This window comes from Dunckerocampus dactyliophorus, chromosome 9 (assembly GCF_027744805.1).
Source record: "Dunckerocampus dactyliophorus isolate RoL2022-P2 chromosome 9, RoL_Ddac_1.1, whole genome shotgun sequence".
NCBI lineage: Eukaryota > Metazoa > Chordata > Actinopteri > Syngnathiformes > Syngnathidae > Dunckerocampus > Dunckerocampus dactyliophorus.
The window spans coordinates 25,058,046-25,076,646 of NC_072827.1; the positions used below are offsets into that span (position 1 = coordinate 25,058,046).

Sequence of the window (18,601 nt, forward strand, 5' to 3'; positions counted from 1 at the left end):
ATTTTGCTTGGAAAAGGTAAACTTTACCAATAAATGTAAAATAAGCTTGCTGTTTGAGGTTAGTTTCGCAACAAAGCGTTCCTTGAGTTGAAGCCAATATGATAAAGACTCAAAGTATGTAAAACAAAGCGATATTTTGGCTTTTGGAGGTTGTTATGATAACCTGCATGGTTGTCACCTTCAGAAACCTGAGTGGAGAGGTCTGCAGGTGGTAGATCTTTGCTATCCGCTGCCTCCGTTTGCCAATGGAGAAGAGTGTGTAGCTGCAGCCGTCTGCAAGTGCGTGCGAGTATGTTTGTGTATATGTGTGCTGCCAGGAAAGAGAATCTACCAGCAAGTGGATCGCATTGACTGGAAGATAGGAAGGAAGAAAGTCAGAAGTCTGGATATCTTCAAAATGAGAGGGCCCCTTTTGATGTATGTTTTCATTCCTTTCAGTGTTGGTGAAAGGGGAGCTGTTGAACGGTAGTGGAGGAGAGGAACACTTGAAACTGAACGAGGCGCTAAGAAAAACACACGCCAGGTCTCAACAAAAGTCTTGCAAGTCTGAGGCGAATGGGGTAGAAGGTGAAGAGGAGACAAGGAGTTGAGAGAAAAGCATGGACGTACCGGCTGTCCTCTTTAAATAAGCAAATGCTTTGTTGAACAGCGGTAAATTCATTTGTTCAGTGAAGTCCCTGGCTTTTCTTATATACACCCCAGTGACATTTATAGCTGTAAACAAATTGACCAATAAACACGGCCGTGACACATGAAGGAAACTACCACACTTTCTGTTACTATATAATGTTCAAATGCACAAACGTGCACACGCAAGTGTACACAAGAAATCGCTCCTCCACAGTTGCATTTCACAAACTTTCAAAATAGTTCATCGAAAGACTCCAAATTAGTCGACAAAGTGGAGAGGGGAGAAGCTGTCCAGCAAAGTCATTTTAACTGTTAATTTTTAGGCTTATTGGTGTCTTAAAAGTTTGCAAATGTAAGTAGTATTTTTTATAAATGAAATTTTGAATATGAAAAAAAAGGTTTTATTTGTTCACACTAAGCACCACGCTCCCGCACGACTTATTTGACCTTGCCAAGTAGTGTTTAGTTTAGTTTGTCTAGTGCACGACAATATTACGCGCGACACGTATTGTTCCTGCATGGGTATGCATTTTCACCACCGCTTCCTGCATATGTCAAGCAGTCCTGGCATTATTTGGTCGCGCTGTGTCCTGCTGTGTCCCGCGTGACGCCACGCACCAGCAGGCTTCATCCTTATAGCTTCATCAATTTCTCTGTTTGCGAGGGACCTCTTAGTTATTGAACTCCAGAGAAGAAGCTCATGCATAAAAGAAAGGTAATCTATAATTTCTTGCAACTGCAGGTGGAAAGAGCAAAGAGCAGGAAAAAGGCAATAAACTAGAAAAAAAAAACAGGCACTTTTCAGCACCTCCGTGCTGTCCACGCCGGCTGCCGCTGGTGGTGTCAACTTGGCCATTTTTCCTTGGCGGAGATATGAATGTGATGTGATGTGAATAAGACGACACAGTGCTGGTTCAGCCGCAGATGGCTGCGCTTTTCTTTCCGAATGCTCTTTGGAATACCGTAAGAGTACTTAGAATACCGTGCAGTCAAAAGTATTGTTAGAATACCTTTCGAATGCCGTTCCATATTTTTCCACTTCAAATACACCTCGAAAGTTTTTAACATGCGAAAAACATTCGTGCCAACCACCAGAATGAATCCTGATATTTCGAATGCACTCAGAATGTCGTCAGAAATTTTAGAATGCACTTCGAATATCCAAGAATAAAGCAGGAATTTTCATTCCGACGGCATTCTGTCTCATTCTGCCTCTAGTGTGACGAGGGTATCAGTAAGACCCGGTACCAAATGAAATGTTCCAACTGTTTTCGGATAGTCACGAATGTCAATTATTATTTTAGATTATTATCATAATTTAATCATTGTCGATTTTCAAGATAAGTGGAAGACTTGCAAGATTTCCTGAAATGTGGATGAATGTCATACGTGAGGATGTTTCAGCCTTTAAGTATTGTGCAACTTTTTAGGCATTTGCAGGTTTTTCCTGAAATATTGTGATGGATTCCAAGTTATCTTCCAACTTCCAACTTTGTTGGCTCCACTGCATGTAGCAGTTGCAGTCCAAACCAAGCCTCTAAGTGGCCAGTCATACCGTGTCTGGGTCCACAAACCTAAGGCATGGTACCTTTGGCTTGTGTGAGTGCACTGATCTGTGCCCAAGTACGACACATTTTCTGTCCTTTGACTCCATGCACACTCACATGCATGGTGCAAGGCACAATTCACAATAAATAAAATACAAAGACTCAAAATGATCCAAGAATTAAAGCCACGGAGTGTAATAAAGACATCATGTAATTAAGGAAATAAGGCTAGAAATAATCCACAAAGTCTCAAAATTTGCAGTAAAACATCGGAATAGAAGTGGTGGGGCAGGTGTACTGGCCGGAGCATGAATGATCAGTGTGAACGCAGGCCAGTGGGAGCCTGGAGAGAGACGAGGGGACTGCGCACGGGTTCCTTAATGGTTGGAATGTTTGAGTGTGAGTAAGACCTTAGGAATATTTTTGCATCCGAGATCTCTGCCAGACAAGTGGGGATTTGTCTTGTATTTGGTAGATACTCAAAACCTACACTTTCATTGGGATCAGAGCTGTATTGCATGTTATTTGTCATTTTCGAAGATGTTTGTCAAGTTTGTGGCTGTGTTACAGGAAGCAACAAGAACAAAACACCCTCAGTGCGGTCAGTACTTCTTACCCACAAAAACAGCAGACGCAATATATAGTTTGAAAAGATCTGCTTCTATGTTGGTTTTCTGTATCCTCACAATTTTTCTAGTGATGAATTTGTGTTATTGATATGTTGTGTTTATTCTTGCTTTGCAAACATCCTGCAGTCGCACGGTAGAAGAAGGTGGGGGGCCAGGGGAGGGTGTGGTGTGTGCTTTATCCTGTTCGTGCTGCTACGGGGCTGCCCAGCCAATCAGAAGATGAAAAAAGTGCCCCCTTGTTGTTTATTCGCCTTTGGCCCCCGCCATCTGTCCGACTGGTTCCTGACACCTGTACCAGACCCTCAGAGCCGGGCTTCCCTGTCATTGGTGGTACCATGGGACTAGCTTGTGGTGAGACGCAGGGAATGTGGGGATTAATCATACACCTTCACAGACTTTGATATGTTTAAATCGGAGAAGGATCAAATGTAGTAATTACTACACACACTATGTTTACATGCACTAATAAAAAACAATTATTGCATGAATTGGGTTGAAAGCAGCATTTTAAAACGCATGCAAACACCTTAATTACATCATACTTGTCTTTCTACAGGTCGTACGAACACACCATTCGATTGTAAACCAGATTCCTCTTGATTGTATAGACTTTCACTGATCAATCATCAGCTTTCTTTCTCCGTGGAAGACTGATGGTGCAACATCAACGTTCCATTCACAAGAGAGGCAAACCAAGCATGTTTACACCAACAAGGAGATAAATTAAAGCTACAAAAGAGGAAAGTACAGCCAAAAAAAAATGGATGTGACTTATTATTCATGAAAGAATAGGCATATTGAAGCAACTTTACTGTATTTTTTGCCTAAATTAAGCATTTTCAAACATAAAATAGCTAAATTAACTAAACATTCAGAAGATGCATTCAAAAACGCTGTGAATGCCATGTAGTGTTCCACACTGGTCCCTAGGTGTCAGTAGTGTTACTGTAATGTTTGGTGAGAAACAGTACGGCCAGACTTGATTGCCAGAGCAACAGGCTTTTATTGCAGGTTTGAATGATCTCATAACAGGCACAGTAATCCATAATAAATACGTGCTACTTTTCGGCCATAACCCACAGCAAGCTAAAACTCAACTCTGAACTCTCGGCATCACTTCATGTCCGTCACTCTGCTCTCCTAGCACCAGAACACATGAGCATGAGTCTTATTTATGTCGTAAATTGTTTATTTACTTGTATTATGTCTACTATATTGGTTAATATCAGTGTAAAGTTGACTGTAGGGGTGTTAGTTCATGTCTAATAATGTTAAAAAAAACATATTTAGAAGGTCATAAACAGGTTTTCTATGCTCTAACTACAGAAATATTTAAATTTAAATAAGGACTTTCCTACTTTGTGGAATATAACCAACTAAGTGCTTTTTTACGTCTTCAAGGATCACCATAACCTCTCAAATCAAAGCAGATGTCATTTAAGCACACGTTAAAAAGTTAATAACCACACGGAAGAGATGTTTTGGTCATCCATTTGACCAGACGGCTTCTACCAGTAATGTTTGTATTACCATGTAATATTCTCTTCCTCACACAGCTAAACAAGCTAGAATGGCCGCAATCGCCCCCTAGTGTTTTGGAAGCACATAACGTTTGCCCAAAGATGGAATTGGAGATGGTGCATGTAAACAATGGGACTTCACATAAAAGTGTGAAGACATTTAACGTAATATTTCAGGAATCCAACTGTTTTAGTGTTTTTGGAGACATTAAACGTTACTGTTGACTTAGACCCTGTGTTTCAATAAACAGCACCATGTATATTTATATGAAACTATTAAAATGGATGGATAAGGGGAACTTTGTAATTTCATTGACAAGCTGCTTGAACACTTAATAAAGAACATCTACTCGCCACAAAAAGCCGATAGCACTAGGGCTGCGGGAGAGTTCCTTGAAACAAGATGGCTTGCTGGCAGGTTCCAGGATATTTTGGCAGCAGAAAAGAAAGAAACAGATGCAGTGTAAACCTGTTAGTCGCTCACCTCTAATCGGCTTACATTGGCTCTGTGACAGACGACTGGCACCTCTGAAGGGTCACAGACATGATTGGTAGTGCCCACACGCACACACACCCGCACACACACACACACATGCCAATCTACAAGATGACATCCTGTATAGCCACATGGAACCACAACACTTCACACATTCTGCAGCTTGATTTCATTTTCTTATAGTTTTATGCCTTTTATGATTTTGCGGGAACCCCCCAGTCTACGTATGAGTTCGGTTCCTACGATGGCGATGTAAGTCGAGTTTTAGTGTAAATTGGAACATATACCTAAATTAACACCTAAGTCAAAACATTAAGGCTATCTATTTCCCACATCCCCAAAATTGCTGGAATCCAAATTTTTCTGGCAGAAAATTCGGAATATCTGCCCTCGTCGTGCATCGATGCACCAGGACAAATTCATTGTTGGTCGATGAAAAATTCCCTCGACTTTTGTTTTGGTCAATTCCACAGCAAGGAAAACCAGTCTTAGTGAAATGTCTTCTCTTTTTACAACATGGCGTCAACACGTGCAGACAGTTTCTCATATGTCTCAGAGCAGATTGAGGAATGATGAGAACCATGTAGCATGCCAGTGTGGATGGACGTTGCCCTTGCAGGACTGCACCAATTGGTGTTTGTTCTTAGCAGCAGATGATCCTACCAAGTCAAACAAGTGGCACGTTGCCACGTCACCAGTCCATTCACACACACGAGGAGGTATTGACATAGTGTGTGTGGCTAAAACCTCAGCACTTAAAGCCACTCACATTTTCAATTGGAACAGAGGGGCCATTGTGAACTCATTACATCAAACTGAGAAACCTGTGTGTGTTCAGGGGTTGACCTGACATTATTTACACTGAGAGAATAAATATATCGGCAACCACAATGAAATAACCATGAAAACATCAAATTACATCAGAAATTCTGGTCGTTTAAGCCCCTTGCTTGCTCAGTTGCATACTAACAAAAGAGGAGACTGATGCTTACTGTAGATGAAAATTTACACATCTTTGCTGATGGACAAGAGTAAATAAAGATGCTTGGTCAGCGAGTATTAGCAGGAGAGCAGTGATCATTGTCATCTTTGAAGTGTTTCTTCTTTCATACAGTGTTTGTAGTGTTTTTTTAATGGAATGATTCATGACATAAGCTGGCTTGTTTTCAATGTTTGTCAATTGAAATTCTCATAGTTTGAATTGTCTTCTGTTTGTCCAAAACTAGTAAGGTTGAGCTTTCGGCTGATGTTCTTTCACTTACGTGGATGTATAGCATTTGTATGTTCTTCACCACGTAGCAGTTACCATAGCAGCACAAATGCAACCACGCTGGCCCCTGTCCGGGCACTTTTAAAAGGTTAAATTATGTTCAGAGCCACAATGTCATTGCTGTAGGTGGAAAAGGCATTTTTCCTTCATGTCCAAGACTTAACCATAGATTTCTCCTCCTGTCCTAGCTGTTGAAGATTAAATGAGCAGCATGGAGACTTCAGCTGCGACTGCCACTGAGAAGAAGGAGTCCAAGGGTCCTGGTTTAGATGGAAGCAGCTTCTCAGAACTCCCAAAGAAGCCTTCACCCACCTCCAGAGGTACATTCATTTTCCAAAGCTCTGTTTTTATGAATTTTTGTCTGAAATGTTTTTTATGTTGAAAGGCAATACATTCACAAGTCAACTTTCCAAAATTGTTTGGGTTTTTGTACAAACAAGTTACACATATTCTACAGTGTGTCCCAAAAGTCTGGGAAGGCGTGTGTATATGATACAATTATAAAGAATTAGAGATGTCCCGATCCGACTTCAGGATCGGGATCGGCTGCCGAGCCGCTGTATTTTGAAGATCGGATAATATCGGCTTCCGCCACGAGATCGGGCCAATCCGGTTGCCGCATCATGTTCGTAACTCTGGGCCACAATCCAACACGGTAGGTACGGTAATGCGCCTCAAAGCTGGTTGCCGCTCAATTCCTGCCACCCTCAAGAAGAAGAAAACGCAACACCACCATGCAGACATGTCCAATCGTGGCAGAATCCCATCACAAACACGACTAAGCATGTGGAAACGCCGGAGAACTCCTCTGTTACGGAGCGTGAATGGAAGCTAGCCTTAGTTTAGCTTAGTTTAGCAGAGTGTGCTAATGCAGCTTTGTGTGTGTATGCGTGCGTGGATGAGTATTTTTTCCACTATGTTGTGTTTTTGTTGTGCTTTAATTTAAGGACCATTTTACAGTGCCCGCTGACGACGTGCTCTGAGTGAAAAAAGACGAGAGGCACGTTTATTCTTGCACCCAACTCGTGTCAACAGTCAATTGTCAACACACACAACACACTTTCGGCCTTCAAAATAAGAATGCTCTTTGTCACATTTGTCTAATTGTGTAAACAAAATAAGAGTGTCATGACAATATCGGACCTTAATAATGCGATTGGAATTACGTCTGTGATTACATCTTCCTTAATCACAAGCACGGGCAGCATAGTTTGTTGAAGATTTTGTAGCAATGTGTGCTGAGGCTGACATCCCTTTAGAAAAGTTAGCCAAGCTACATCCATTTCTCAATTACTGGACAAAATGGACCAGACCTGTATTGCATCAATACATGTAAGGATTTTTGCATTTAATTAACCAACATTTTTTTCAGTAACCCATAAAGCACACATGCTATTCTGGTAAAAATAAGTGTAAAATGAGCAAAAGTGGAGCAAGAGACCATAATATGCAAAGTTTACAAAGTAACGGTGATGGCAAAAGGTGGGAACACAACACATTTGTTCTATCATCTCAAGTGCAAACACAGAGTTGAGTACGAAGAGTGTGTAACGAAGCGTGAGACAGAGTCAGCGAGCACGTCCACACATACCCACTCAAAAATACAAAACACTTAGTTTGGTAGACACTAAATGCACTTGCTGTATTGCAGTTTGTTACCAATAAATGAACAAATGTGCTTTAGAATTTGAGACAAATGTATATGGGTTAATGTTTGTAGCTTTTTATACAATACTACGCTATATTGAATTATATCGTCATAAAAATATTGTGATGCATGTATATATTTTATTATTTAATTGTATTTAAATGTATTCTATTATTTAATTTGTTAAATTTTAATGAAGTGTTTCTAATCATTTTAAATTCATTATTAATTAAATTGAACTTTATTTTATGATGTGTGCATATTCTATGTGTATATTACAATAATATGTTTATATTATATGTCCAGCCTTTAGGGACACCTTGTTCAGTTCTGTATATATATAAGTCGTAGGATCATGTTCCACTGTGCAGTAAGCGTCATATAAAACATGATCGGAATTCGGTGACACATGAAAAGAGATGCGGCCGGTGTCTTTTGGAGATGTCAGAGAGAGGATGATGAAAAAATGCTATAATGAGATTGAAAGACCTTGTTCTACCTCCCGAGTGTACATTTCATGAATTACTAAAAGAGTCTGGCATAGCAGTGGACGGCATGGTGTATCAGAGGCCTCTCATAAAGGCTGCAAAAGAGGGAAGGGCCTTTGAAATGCAAACACGAGGTCCTATGATATTGTGGTATTAGCAGTTTTTTCTTAATGATGGGCTTGGTGGCCTGCCACAAGATGAGCCATAAGCATTAATTGTTTAGGGATGCAGCGTCTAAACTAGGACATTTCTGTGCACCCTCCTTGGCACCTCCACAAAGAGTCGACTATTATTTTCAAGCCAGCAAAGAAAATGTCGAACTAGCACAGGGATGAATTATTCATTATTATGACCATTGTGCGTGGTGTTGTTCTGTGGGGATCATTCATTACCTTTTACCGCTGACGAAAAAGTCATCCTCGCTTTTCAACAGCTGTTTGGGGATGTGAGGTAAGAGAGCGTGGATGCTAGCTGAAAGTTACTAAATAAGAGGCTCATGATAACAAGATGAGAGCTCTTGTTTTCATTAGCGAATGCCTGACGAAAAGTAGGATTAACGAGGCTGTGGGACCTTCTTCGTGCCTCTGAGGTACTTGTGTCATGAATTACTAAATGCTGTTGGTGGACCAAGCTAGTAGACTTTGAAACCCATCAGAAAGACACACAGGCATCATCTGAGGGCCACTGCAGGAACATATCATTCATTTTGGATTACTTTTTCATGAAGGGCCTGGTGGCCTGCCACCACAAAGCTGACTTATACACTTGAAGAAAAAAAGTAGAACGATTGTCTTTAGATAATGTCGAAGTTCTGCGTTTGTTTTCCATTTGTTTATTCTTTACACAAGCCAGTTTTTAAATTAGCATAGATGCACAAATTAAAATATGGCACTGACTTAAATAAATCAAGAATCCCTCTTAAGATGACAAACTTTCTTCTTAAAGGGGTAATGTTTATTTAGGTTAGTTAGGGAATATGGCTGCACGGTGGCCGAGCGGTTAGCATGTTGGTCACACAGTCAGGAGATCGGGAAGGGTTCGAATCTCCGCTTGGGCATTTCTGTATGGAGTCTGTGTGGACTCCCTGTGTGTGTGGGGGTTTTCTCCGGGTACTCCGGTTTCCTTCCACATTCCAAAATGTTAATTGGCGATTCTAAATTGTCCATAGGTATGAATGTGAGTGTGAATGATTGCTTGTCTATACGTGCCCTGCCATTGGCTGGCGTCCAGTCCAGGGTATACCACACCTCTCGCCCAAAGTCAACTGGGATAGGCTCCAGCATGCCCCCGCAGTATAAGCGGCATAGAAAATTGATGGATGGATAGTTAGGGAACATTTGGTTCAAAGCACAAAGACTAGTTGTACATCTGTTTTCACAACTGTTCTATAAATCATTGGAAAGGTTAATTTGTTGAGATTGGACTGATAAACACCATTCCAGGACACAATCATATCAGGCTTGCTAAACACTAATGTTAGAACAGTAGCAAAAATTGAATGAATGAATTTTCACAGTATTCCAACAGATAAAAATTCGACAAAATGGTCCTGTTACTTTGGCAATGGTCCAGTATATTTTCCATACATCATTGATTGTAACTTCACTTAGCCAAGATGTGTTAGCCACACAGTGATACCAACACTTTGCACAGCTTTGAAACCTTTGACTGACACCCTGTCTGCTGGGGTACAATACCCAATCAACTTCTGCGCATAAAAAAGTACCAGCCCCTGTTGTAGTGTAAGTACCTCATGGCAGTTACATCCAACCTTAAATTGTGAAAACGAGATATAATATACTGGTTGATGAGCGGACTTTTAATAAAAGCAAGGAACCCCTGCGTAACAGAGTAACGGGAAACTTGCTGCAACAATATTGCACCTTTTTTGTGTTTTTCCTGCCTGTACTGAAGATAAGATACAGATAAGACAATATACAGTGTCAGGAAGCCATGGAGCTTCGTTTGCATGGAGTTAGTGAAGACTCTGCCCTCGTGTGACCAAGGATCTCCAAATGGAACACATTTGCAATGCCTGATCTTACTGAAACTTTACAAAAACTCAAATTAATTTGAAATTGGATTAGTTAAGAACTGAAGATATGACCCTGTTGGGTTTTCCAGACCGTACCTCCAGGTAGTTTTTTTTTAAGGCATGTTTCTGGAAAAAAGGCAAGCCCAAAAAAAAATCCTTCTTTTTCAGTGTATTCAAACTCCTGTTTTTCAGTGCCAGTAGCACTTGGGAAGAAAATTATGAGCTTCCAAAAGACCCAGAGCCATGCTTATACTCGTATAACGTATGGTTCAAGGACAGCTTTACGTTTACTTTGGGTACAACTTTTTTTGGCGTTTTAGAAGAAAAATCTGTGTTAAAGTGTACTAACATAAAAAGAAAAGAAAAGAAAACCATTTACGCATTTTCAAAGTAATGCATTTTGTCAGCTCAAATCTCTGACCTTCTTTTATGAGTACTCAAATAGCTTTTGTTTTAAGAAACAATGTGTGTCAGGATAGGAAGGAGGAAGGAGATAGCTTGGAGCTGTAAGTATACAAGTGTAGGTTAGCTTCAATCATAAGATAAGAATCAGGCTGCGTTCTTAAAGCCTTGTTAATGGTTCTAAATGGGCACCCGCATTTGGTGTGACAGCCTACAGCTTTCTCACAGCTTACAGGGCTTGCTTCCACAGGCTTGTCACTTGCAACCTGACTCCAAGGCCTAAGGATTTACAAGTCTGCATTGACCTGAGCTTTAACTATGTCAGTGTAACATGTGTTCAGATAAGGTGCCTGCCTGCTTCCGGGACGGTACAGTGTCTTACCGTTTCAAAAGGTAAAACTGTTGAAAGCATGCCCCTCTCTTCCATACTCGAGAGCAAACGCGATATAGTAGATGTTAAGTGTAGCGTGTTTGCCACCTTCCTACATCTGTTTCCGTCACAGACACGCAGGAGACATCATTCGACATATAACCTTTTGACCAGTAGGGGCACCATTTAAGTTAATGCGTACATGTGGTCAGGTACTGGCTGGAGACGTAACCCACCAAAAGAAATACATTTTGCATGTTCTGATTTGCGAACCGCATTGTTGTCTTTGGGCTTGGATTCTTTCTTGCGATATGTTTCAAAAGAGATATGAATGTCTGTGACGCTTTGATGGTTGGCTGAACTGTTGCCGACATGACAAACCCACCACGTGTTTACCACGGTTCGCAACTTAAACCCGTCACTCTGTCTTACATACGTGGCCTAAATGTAAAGCTTCCGGGTATTCATCTTCTTCATACGCACCAATTATGATAAAGATCTGACCTTGTTGACCGATTTATTAGTTTCCATTTTGTGGCGAATTGTCAAACTGGCCATCAAGGTTTGTCGCCATTCTGTGGCGTAGGCTAAAATCCTTCATAACGCGTCATTGGCCATCTGTCTAGTACCCCCCATTTAAATTTGGGCTCATTTGGGCAAAATTCCTAGGAGGAGTTCGTCAATGTGCGCCCCCTAGAATTTGCCTAAATGTCCGACTTCCTGTTTATCAGGCATGTCTTCTTGAGACTTTTTAGATGTGTACGCCGAATTTTGTGACGATCAGTGAAATTGGTATTGCAGATTATTTTTTTTCTAACTTGAGACTAATGAGTGAGTTTCGGGGGTTGTGTTTCGAACCCCTAAAATATGCAATTTTCAAAGGGCCTGGCTTGCTGGCAAACTTTTGTGACTTTTTGTGCATGTTAAGCCCTCCACAAGGAAAGAAAAGCAATAATAATAATGATGATAATGACAAATGCTAATGCTCCTCAGCCTTAAAGCATGTCTGTGCTTACAACTTATCGTGGGCTGGGTACCAAAGAAGTGTGCCACAAAAAACATATTCAGGCTCCATCTTGCACTAAAGTCCACAACATGAGCATTGATCGCATACGTTGCTCACTCCTCTAATTGAAGGTTAAGTATAGCACAGATGGATGAAGAAGAGAAATCTTTTATAATTACTTCTGCACAGAGTCGAGTGTGGCTTTGAGATAAAGAGCGGTGTGTTAATCATGGCTATCGTGGTTGCATTTCAGATGCAGTTCAAGTCTTAGGGGTGTTTCTCAGAGGAGGGCGCTCTGGAGCAGGTCACGGCCCCGTTGGCAGAGAAAAATGGCCAAGAAAAAAAAGGCCCTCCTCCCCTCTCCTTGCTCTAACCAAAGGCCTACTCCAAAGGGACAGCCACTAATCTTCCTGAGAAAGAGATTTCTGCCTTTCTTTCTATGCTCTAAATGAGGCTCTTATACTACTCCGGTTTTCACAGACTGGGTAAGAGGTAGAGGGATGGGGTGGGGGCTCGGAGGTCAGAGTTATGCAGAGATGACCGCATGCATGCCAGATGCCTTTGCCCTCTTTGGGTTTAACTTCTTGGCCCTCCGACTTAGTTGAAAGAATCATCAAATTCCTGTTCTGAAGTACTCACTGAAAAAAGACAACTCCTTAAGCCATTCCGCAAAATCCAATTGAGGGATTTATTTTGTGGTCATTTCATAGAAACCTTTAGTTTTTAAAAAGACCCAAAGAAAACAAGCATAAACCTACTGTATAGGTACGACTCAGTGCTTCCTTTAGGTTCACTGCTTTGAGTGGGCTGAGGGGGACAAGTACCAATTTTATTGTTGTGATGACTCCTCTACTCTACGTTAAATTTGGTGTGCATACAGTATGGGTGTGTGTGCATGTGGCTTGGGGATACACAAACATAAAAGGAAACGACTGTATCATAATCACAAGCAACAGAAAGATTCAAAATGAGTACAAATTAGTAGAGAATGTGAGAGTCATGAACAAGTGGTGAACAAGCTATTTACAGGATCAGGACTCACGGGTACTCCCGTCAGTTCGTTCATTTACTCACTCCTGCTACCGCTAGCTAATTTTATACTGTTTATACTTTATTTATTTTAATGTTGGACCACTTTTTTGGGCTATTTTCATTTTTTTATTTGGAAGTGGGGAAGTTTATTATGGTACATATTTTGTACACAATTCAGTTATTCAAATTTTGCAGTTTAATCCGTAGTGAAAAAATATTTGATTTGCCATCAATGTGCATGTGCAAGTTTTTTCACTCGAGTGAATCGAGCACCAGGTTCACTTTTGTGAGTGACTCGTAAGAACTCGAGTTGAGTAAAAAGAATTGAGTTTCCCATCACTAGTCCACAAATTCAGAATAAAGACATGTCATGTGGCCGTCAGTGGAAAAGGTTTAGACACCCTTGATTTAATGCTTAAAAACAAACATAAAATAATGATGACATTAGTCCCTGCCCTTGCTGAGACAATTGTTCATATTACCACTGTTTCATTCAGCACTTTGTATTGACCTTGAAAAAAAGCCAACTCCGGGCATTGTTTGCACAATTTTGCAAATAAATCTGTGTACCAGATGTGTGTACACACACTGGCTCACAGACAACATGTTGTAAGCAACGGGAGAGAAGGTGGAAGCAATATATGGATGCTTGAGGGGATTAGTCAGCACCCAATCAGCCCGCTTTGTTTCCCCATTCCTTGAGTCTCACAATTCTTTTTGGTTTGTGCTTCCCTTTTTTTATGTTATTTCAGGGTATGTGGTGGACAATCCATGTCTCTGCTTCTAAGACACTTCCTGCCTGTTTTGTTTGTAAAACTGATGCGTTCCCCAGCCTTTTTTTAATGTGTCCCTTTGGCCAACAGTTTATCTGATATAAAATAGTGCTGTCAGGCGTCTTCCTTCAATACTTTTAACGTCCAGTGACGTGTGGCCAGGGGAACCAAAAAAAATGTATAATGATAAAATAAATATTATATTTATTCATTGAACTGTATTCTAAATGTATTTTCTGTATGATTCCAATCTATTTTAACATTTTCTTAAGTGAAAATTGCTCAATTTACACATTTTCTGATCAAACTTAAGGTGAACCTGTCAAATGAGTTTTTGGGCTAAATCATCTCTTGATAATGCTGGCCCCCTCTGGTAAAATCGCCTACATCCTTAGTTAAAGGATCCTGCTCTTTATGCCCTCTAGGAGTCCAGTACAAGCTATCCTCTGAGAACTCTGAGTTGTTTTTTGTGTTTTCCCAAAAACTGGAAAATATAACTTACACTGTTATTTTAATAGGGTGATGATATTCAAGCTCACCAGGGGGTGATCAGACTTTTACAACAAAGTATCCAAGCTTCTCCTGGAGTAGGATAGGGTGCATGTACTTATACAGACAAACGATAACACAAATGTTTTTCTGCTAATAAAAAAGTTGTTATCTTCTTCATGAGGAACCTGCCTTAACATAAAAAACTCCAAAGAAGTCAGTGCCTCACCAGCCATGAACCTCACCTCACGTCACTGCAAACATCACACCTGTCACATGTACTCGTCTTATTTTGCAAAAACTGCCTGTATTGGTATCGGTAATGAAGTGCTGGACAATATCGAGCATCTCTACTAAATAACCTAATCTTATTTACATGACAGCATTTCCTTAATCATCTGCTGCCTGTATTGTGTGCGGACGAGCAATCACATTATTTAAATGACACATGTTAATTCTAAAGTAGTGCATGTGTGCACCCCAGATGTACAGTGACTGGAAGGGAGGGATTGTACTTCAGTCGACTATGCTGTGAGCGTGCATGTGTTTGTCTCGGTGTCCGTTAGGCCAGTCCTCCCAGCCCACACATACAGTACACAGACAGTCGTGAGTACGCTTGTGTCAATGGTAGTCAAATCCCCACCCAACTAAACCGAGGGGAAACTGTGAAAGTTATTGCATGTGAATTTGTATGTCATGAGCTTGAATCTGACCCAGCGTAACCTTCGGTCTGGGATAATTTAATTTACTTAGACAGCCGTAAACCTCACGGTACCAGAGAGACAAAATAAACGTCGGAAGAGTTTAGACATGGTAAAACAAAAATCTGTACTAACTGTAAACACAGGCAGGAGGCGCTTGTGTAAACTGACCCTATTCTGCAGTGCTGAGCTGGTCGAGAGATGGACAGCCTGTGGTCAGCCTCTTCACCCCTGCCACCCACACCCCACCGTCCCCGCCTGAAGACACAGCTGTGGTCCACCATTGTATAAACATCGCTGGGGAAAAGAAATAACCACAATACTGTGCTGAGCACGGGAGCCCACTCACATGAGAATTGCATGTCTGCTATTGCTCTGGCATCATTTAGGAGTGAACAAAACAATATACGCCCTGAAGAAGAAAGTATATGCAGTGGGGGAAATAGTAAAATATATATGAATAATATTTGATCCCCTGCTGATTTTGTAAGTTACCCCCTGATCAAGATAGGAACAGTACATCAGTTTTATGAACATTTTTTAAGAAAAAATTCAGAAAAAACATTAAATAAAGTTTATAAATGAGTTTGTATTTGATCCCTGAACAACAAGCAAACATTCTGACCCCCACAGACGGGTTATGTGTCCATGAAACACACAAATGAGTCTTGTCCCTTTAGGAAAGTATTCCTAATCTCAACGCGTTGTGTGGATAAGACACCTGTCACAGAAACAGTCTCTTCCATTCAAGACCAAAGACTAGCCTCAGGGGCAAGATTGTAGACCTGCACAAGACTGGAATGGACTACAAGACCATGAACAAGAAGCCTGGTGAGAAAGAAACCAATAAATCATAAATAGAATAAATACAAGATAACAGTCAGGTGCCTCTCGCTCTGGCGCTCCATGCAAAAATCGAATTAATCCAAATTAATTTATAATCTTAATTTAATATTTTAATGTGAATTTTTTCCGGATTACTTTGACATTCTATCTCTCTGTTACAACAAAGTTACCATAAGAATAATGTGCTGTTCATACTTTTATGATCAAATATTACAATTACGATCAAATACTAATTTTCCCTCAGTGTAGCTGTATTCCTTAGAGAATGTTAGTTCTTATAATGGAACAACCAAAATGGAATTATGCCTGATTTGCTCTGTCCCAAATTAAGCAATCCCTCAATGAAAGAGGGCGACAAATAATAATAAAATAATCTTTACCTTTTCCAAGCAGTTGATCCACACTCGTACATGCAATAGGCACAGTAATCAATTTACTGTGCCTTTGGATTCGTACTAACTCGTTTTGGTGTTAACATGCCCTAAATTTCTCATGAAACAAAGTGGGGAGGGGTGACTTTACAGTAAAGTGGGGTTTTGTTTACACACACTAATTCCCAGCAGAAGCCGCCATTTGCATTACAAGGTCTTACTATTTAATTTCTCCATTGTGCATGGGATAACCCTAATTACAGACAAGGAAGTTACCTTCAGTCCCTAAACAGAAGACAAGGACTCAGAGACACTCATTAAGACTTGGAACCCTCTCTTTTTTCCACCCCAATTGGTCTAAATTGATCCTTCATTGTTTAAAGTGGACATTTGGCCGGTTCATTACCATGGTAGGGAGAATAGTCATATACAGAGTTTAGTTAATTTCCAACATGCTTGGCAAAACAACAATAAGAAACATAGTATGATCACACACGGACACAAACACACAACACACATACAGTGGACCCTCGGTTAGCATCATTAATTTGTTCCAGAAGGTCTGACTCTAACCGAAACGGATACTAACCGAATCAGTTTTTCCCATAAAAAATAATCTAAATCCAATTAATCCGTTCCAGAAAGCCAAAAATGTTAACACAAAACACGTTTTAATAATTTTTCAATAGTTGAACTATTTACAGTAAAGCTATTTACAATAGTTTTACATTCATAAAACAATTTGAAATGCATATAAAAGCATATAAATGATGAATGAAAGGGATAAATGAACATTTACGGTGCCTTTTACCTTCATTGAAGATATGATTCTTGACATGACTGTCCCCAAAGACACGATGTGGCAACGAGATCAGCCACCACCATCTCCTGTTTGGACATGAGTTGTTTCTTGAATTCCATAGTGTTTCTCACCTCAATACTGTAACCCAATATGGAACCAAAGAAAGTTGCCATCATTTTGATAAAGAAGGTGAGAGACACTATTCAATTCAAGAAATAACTTGACTAAACAGGAAGACTGTGTCTGTGTCTGTGTCTCGCTGCCACATTGTGTCTTTGGGAACAGTCGTCTTCAATGAAGTCAATGAAGTTAATTCATCCCTGTCATTCATCATATATATGCATTTAGAATAGTTTTATGTATGTAAATATAAAATGATTACACTGTAAAAACGTGTTTTGTGTTAACATTTTTGAGCGTCAACCCCTGATGATATCATAGACGGGGCAACGAAACTTCCGCTTCTGGTTGCCATTTTGTTCGCTAGCTAATAGGATGCTAACAAGGAAGGACGTTTTTGTGATTAAAAATATATATATTAAGAATACAGATGGAAGCGTGACAAGATGACAAGACGCACTCTTATTGTATGCAACTGGAGAATGCATGAAAACCGATGCAAAATTGTGGTGTGAATTTTCAACATTAACCAAAATAATTTTTGGTGAGATTACAAATGATCTTAATTAGATCAATTAATTACACATTATAATTAATTATGATTAGCATGATTAGCAAAAGGTTGTCTACCGTCTGGCATGATTCCATGAACACGGACATGCACATTGTAGCGTCCAATAATGGCTGTAATGCAATTGCTACTCACAGGTTCTTAATGACAACAGACACAATTCATCAAGGAAATTCAAAAACTCAAAGTAATCCAAAAGTCAAACCCACAGCACTCTCACACTCGTAGTATTTGAGGGCATAATAAAGATGTCTAGATTTCTAGGCAGGACTATATCACTGAATGATAATAACAATGACATATATTGCACTTTATATTCAAATGAATCTCAGTGTTCTACATAGAAGATCATTTGACAATCTAAACAATCTAAACAATATCACTTTCACTCAAACTTAAAGTTTATTTATTAATATATTAAAGCCCACTTCTAAATAACAGAAGTCAGATCACTGCTTGATGTTTCCCACTTTACCATCTGTTACCAACCACAACATTGGACGTTTCCAAGAAACCTGGCATGTTATTTGAATCAAGACATTCAGAAAATGGCCTCCTTAGGACATTGTCCTTGTTTGCCTGCCAAAGGGTGAGGAAAAAACATTTACATGAACACTGCATTAACCATTGGCTGTAGTATCTTGTGGTATTGTTTGAATTGAGAGAAGCCCAAGGGAGCCTCAAATAATGTACGTTTTTGCAGGTGTGCAATTTACTGAGTACCAGCCTTTTTGTGTGGGGTTTGCCTTTCTTTGTTTTGTGTCTAGGAGGGGCGCATGGGTGGAACGGTTGGATTTTTCAGTCCAGAATATTTGGTTGGCGTACGGGTTTCCCACAGATTAAACATGTCACACG

At 40.1% G+C, this 18,601-nt stretch overlaps 1 protein-coding gene across 3 annotated transcripts in view; it reads left to right on the forward strand.

Moving 5' to 3' along the window:
• gli2a (GLI family zinc finger 2a) overlaps window positions 1–18,601 on the forward strand; it is an 88,933-nt gene that overhangs the window by 16,754 nt on the left and 53,578 nt on the right. For all 3 annotated transcript variants that reach the window (XM_054786975.1, XM_054786977.1, XM_054786976.1), the window contains exon 2: window positions 6,281–6,412. In XM_054786975.1, the coding sequence (XP_054642950.1) occupies window positions 6,295–6,412 (118 nt within the window). In that variant the 5' untranslated portion in view covers window positions 6,281–6,294. The remainder of the gene's footprint in view (window positions 1–6,280; window positions 6,413–18,601) is intronic.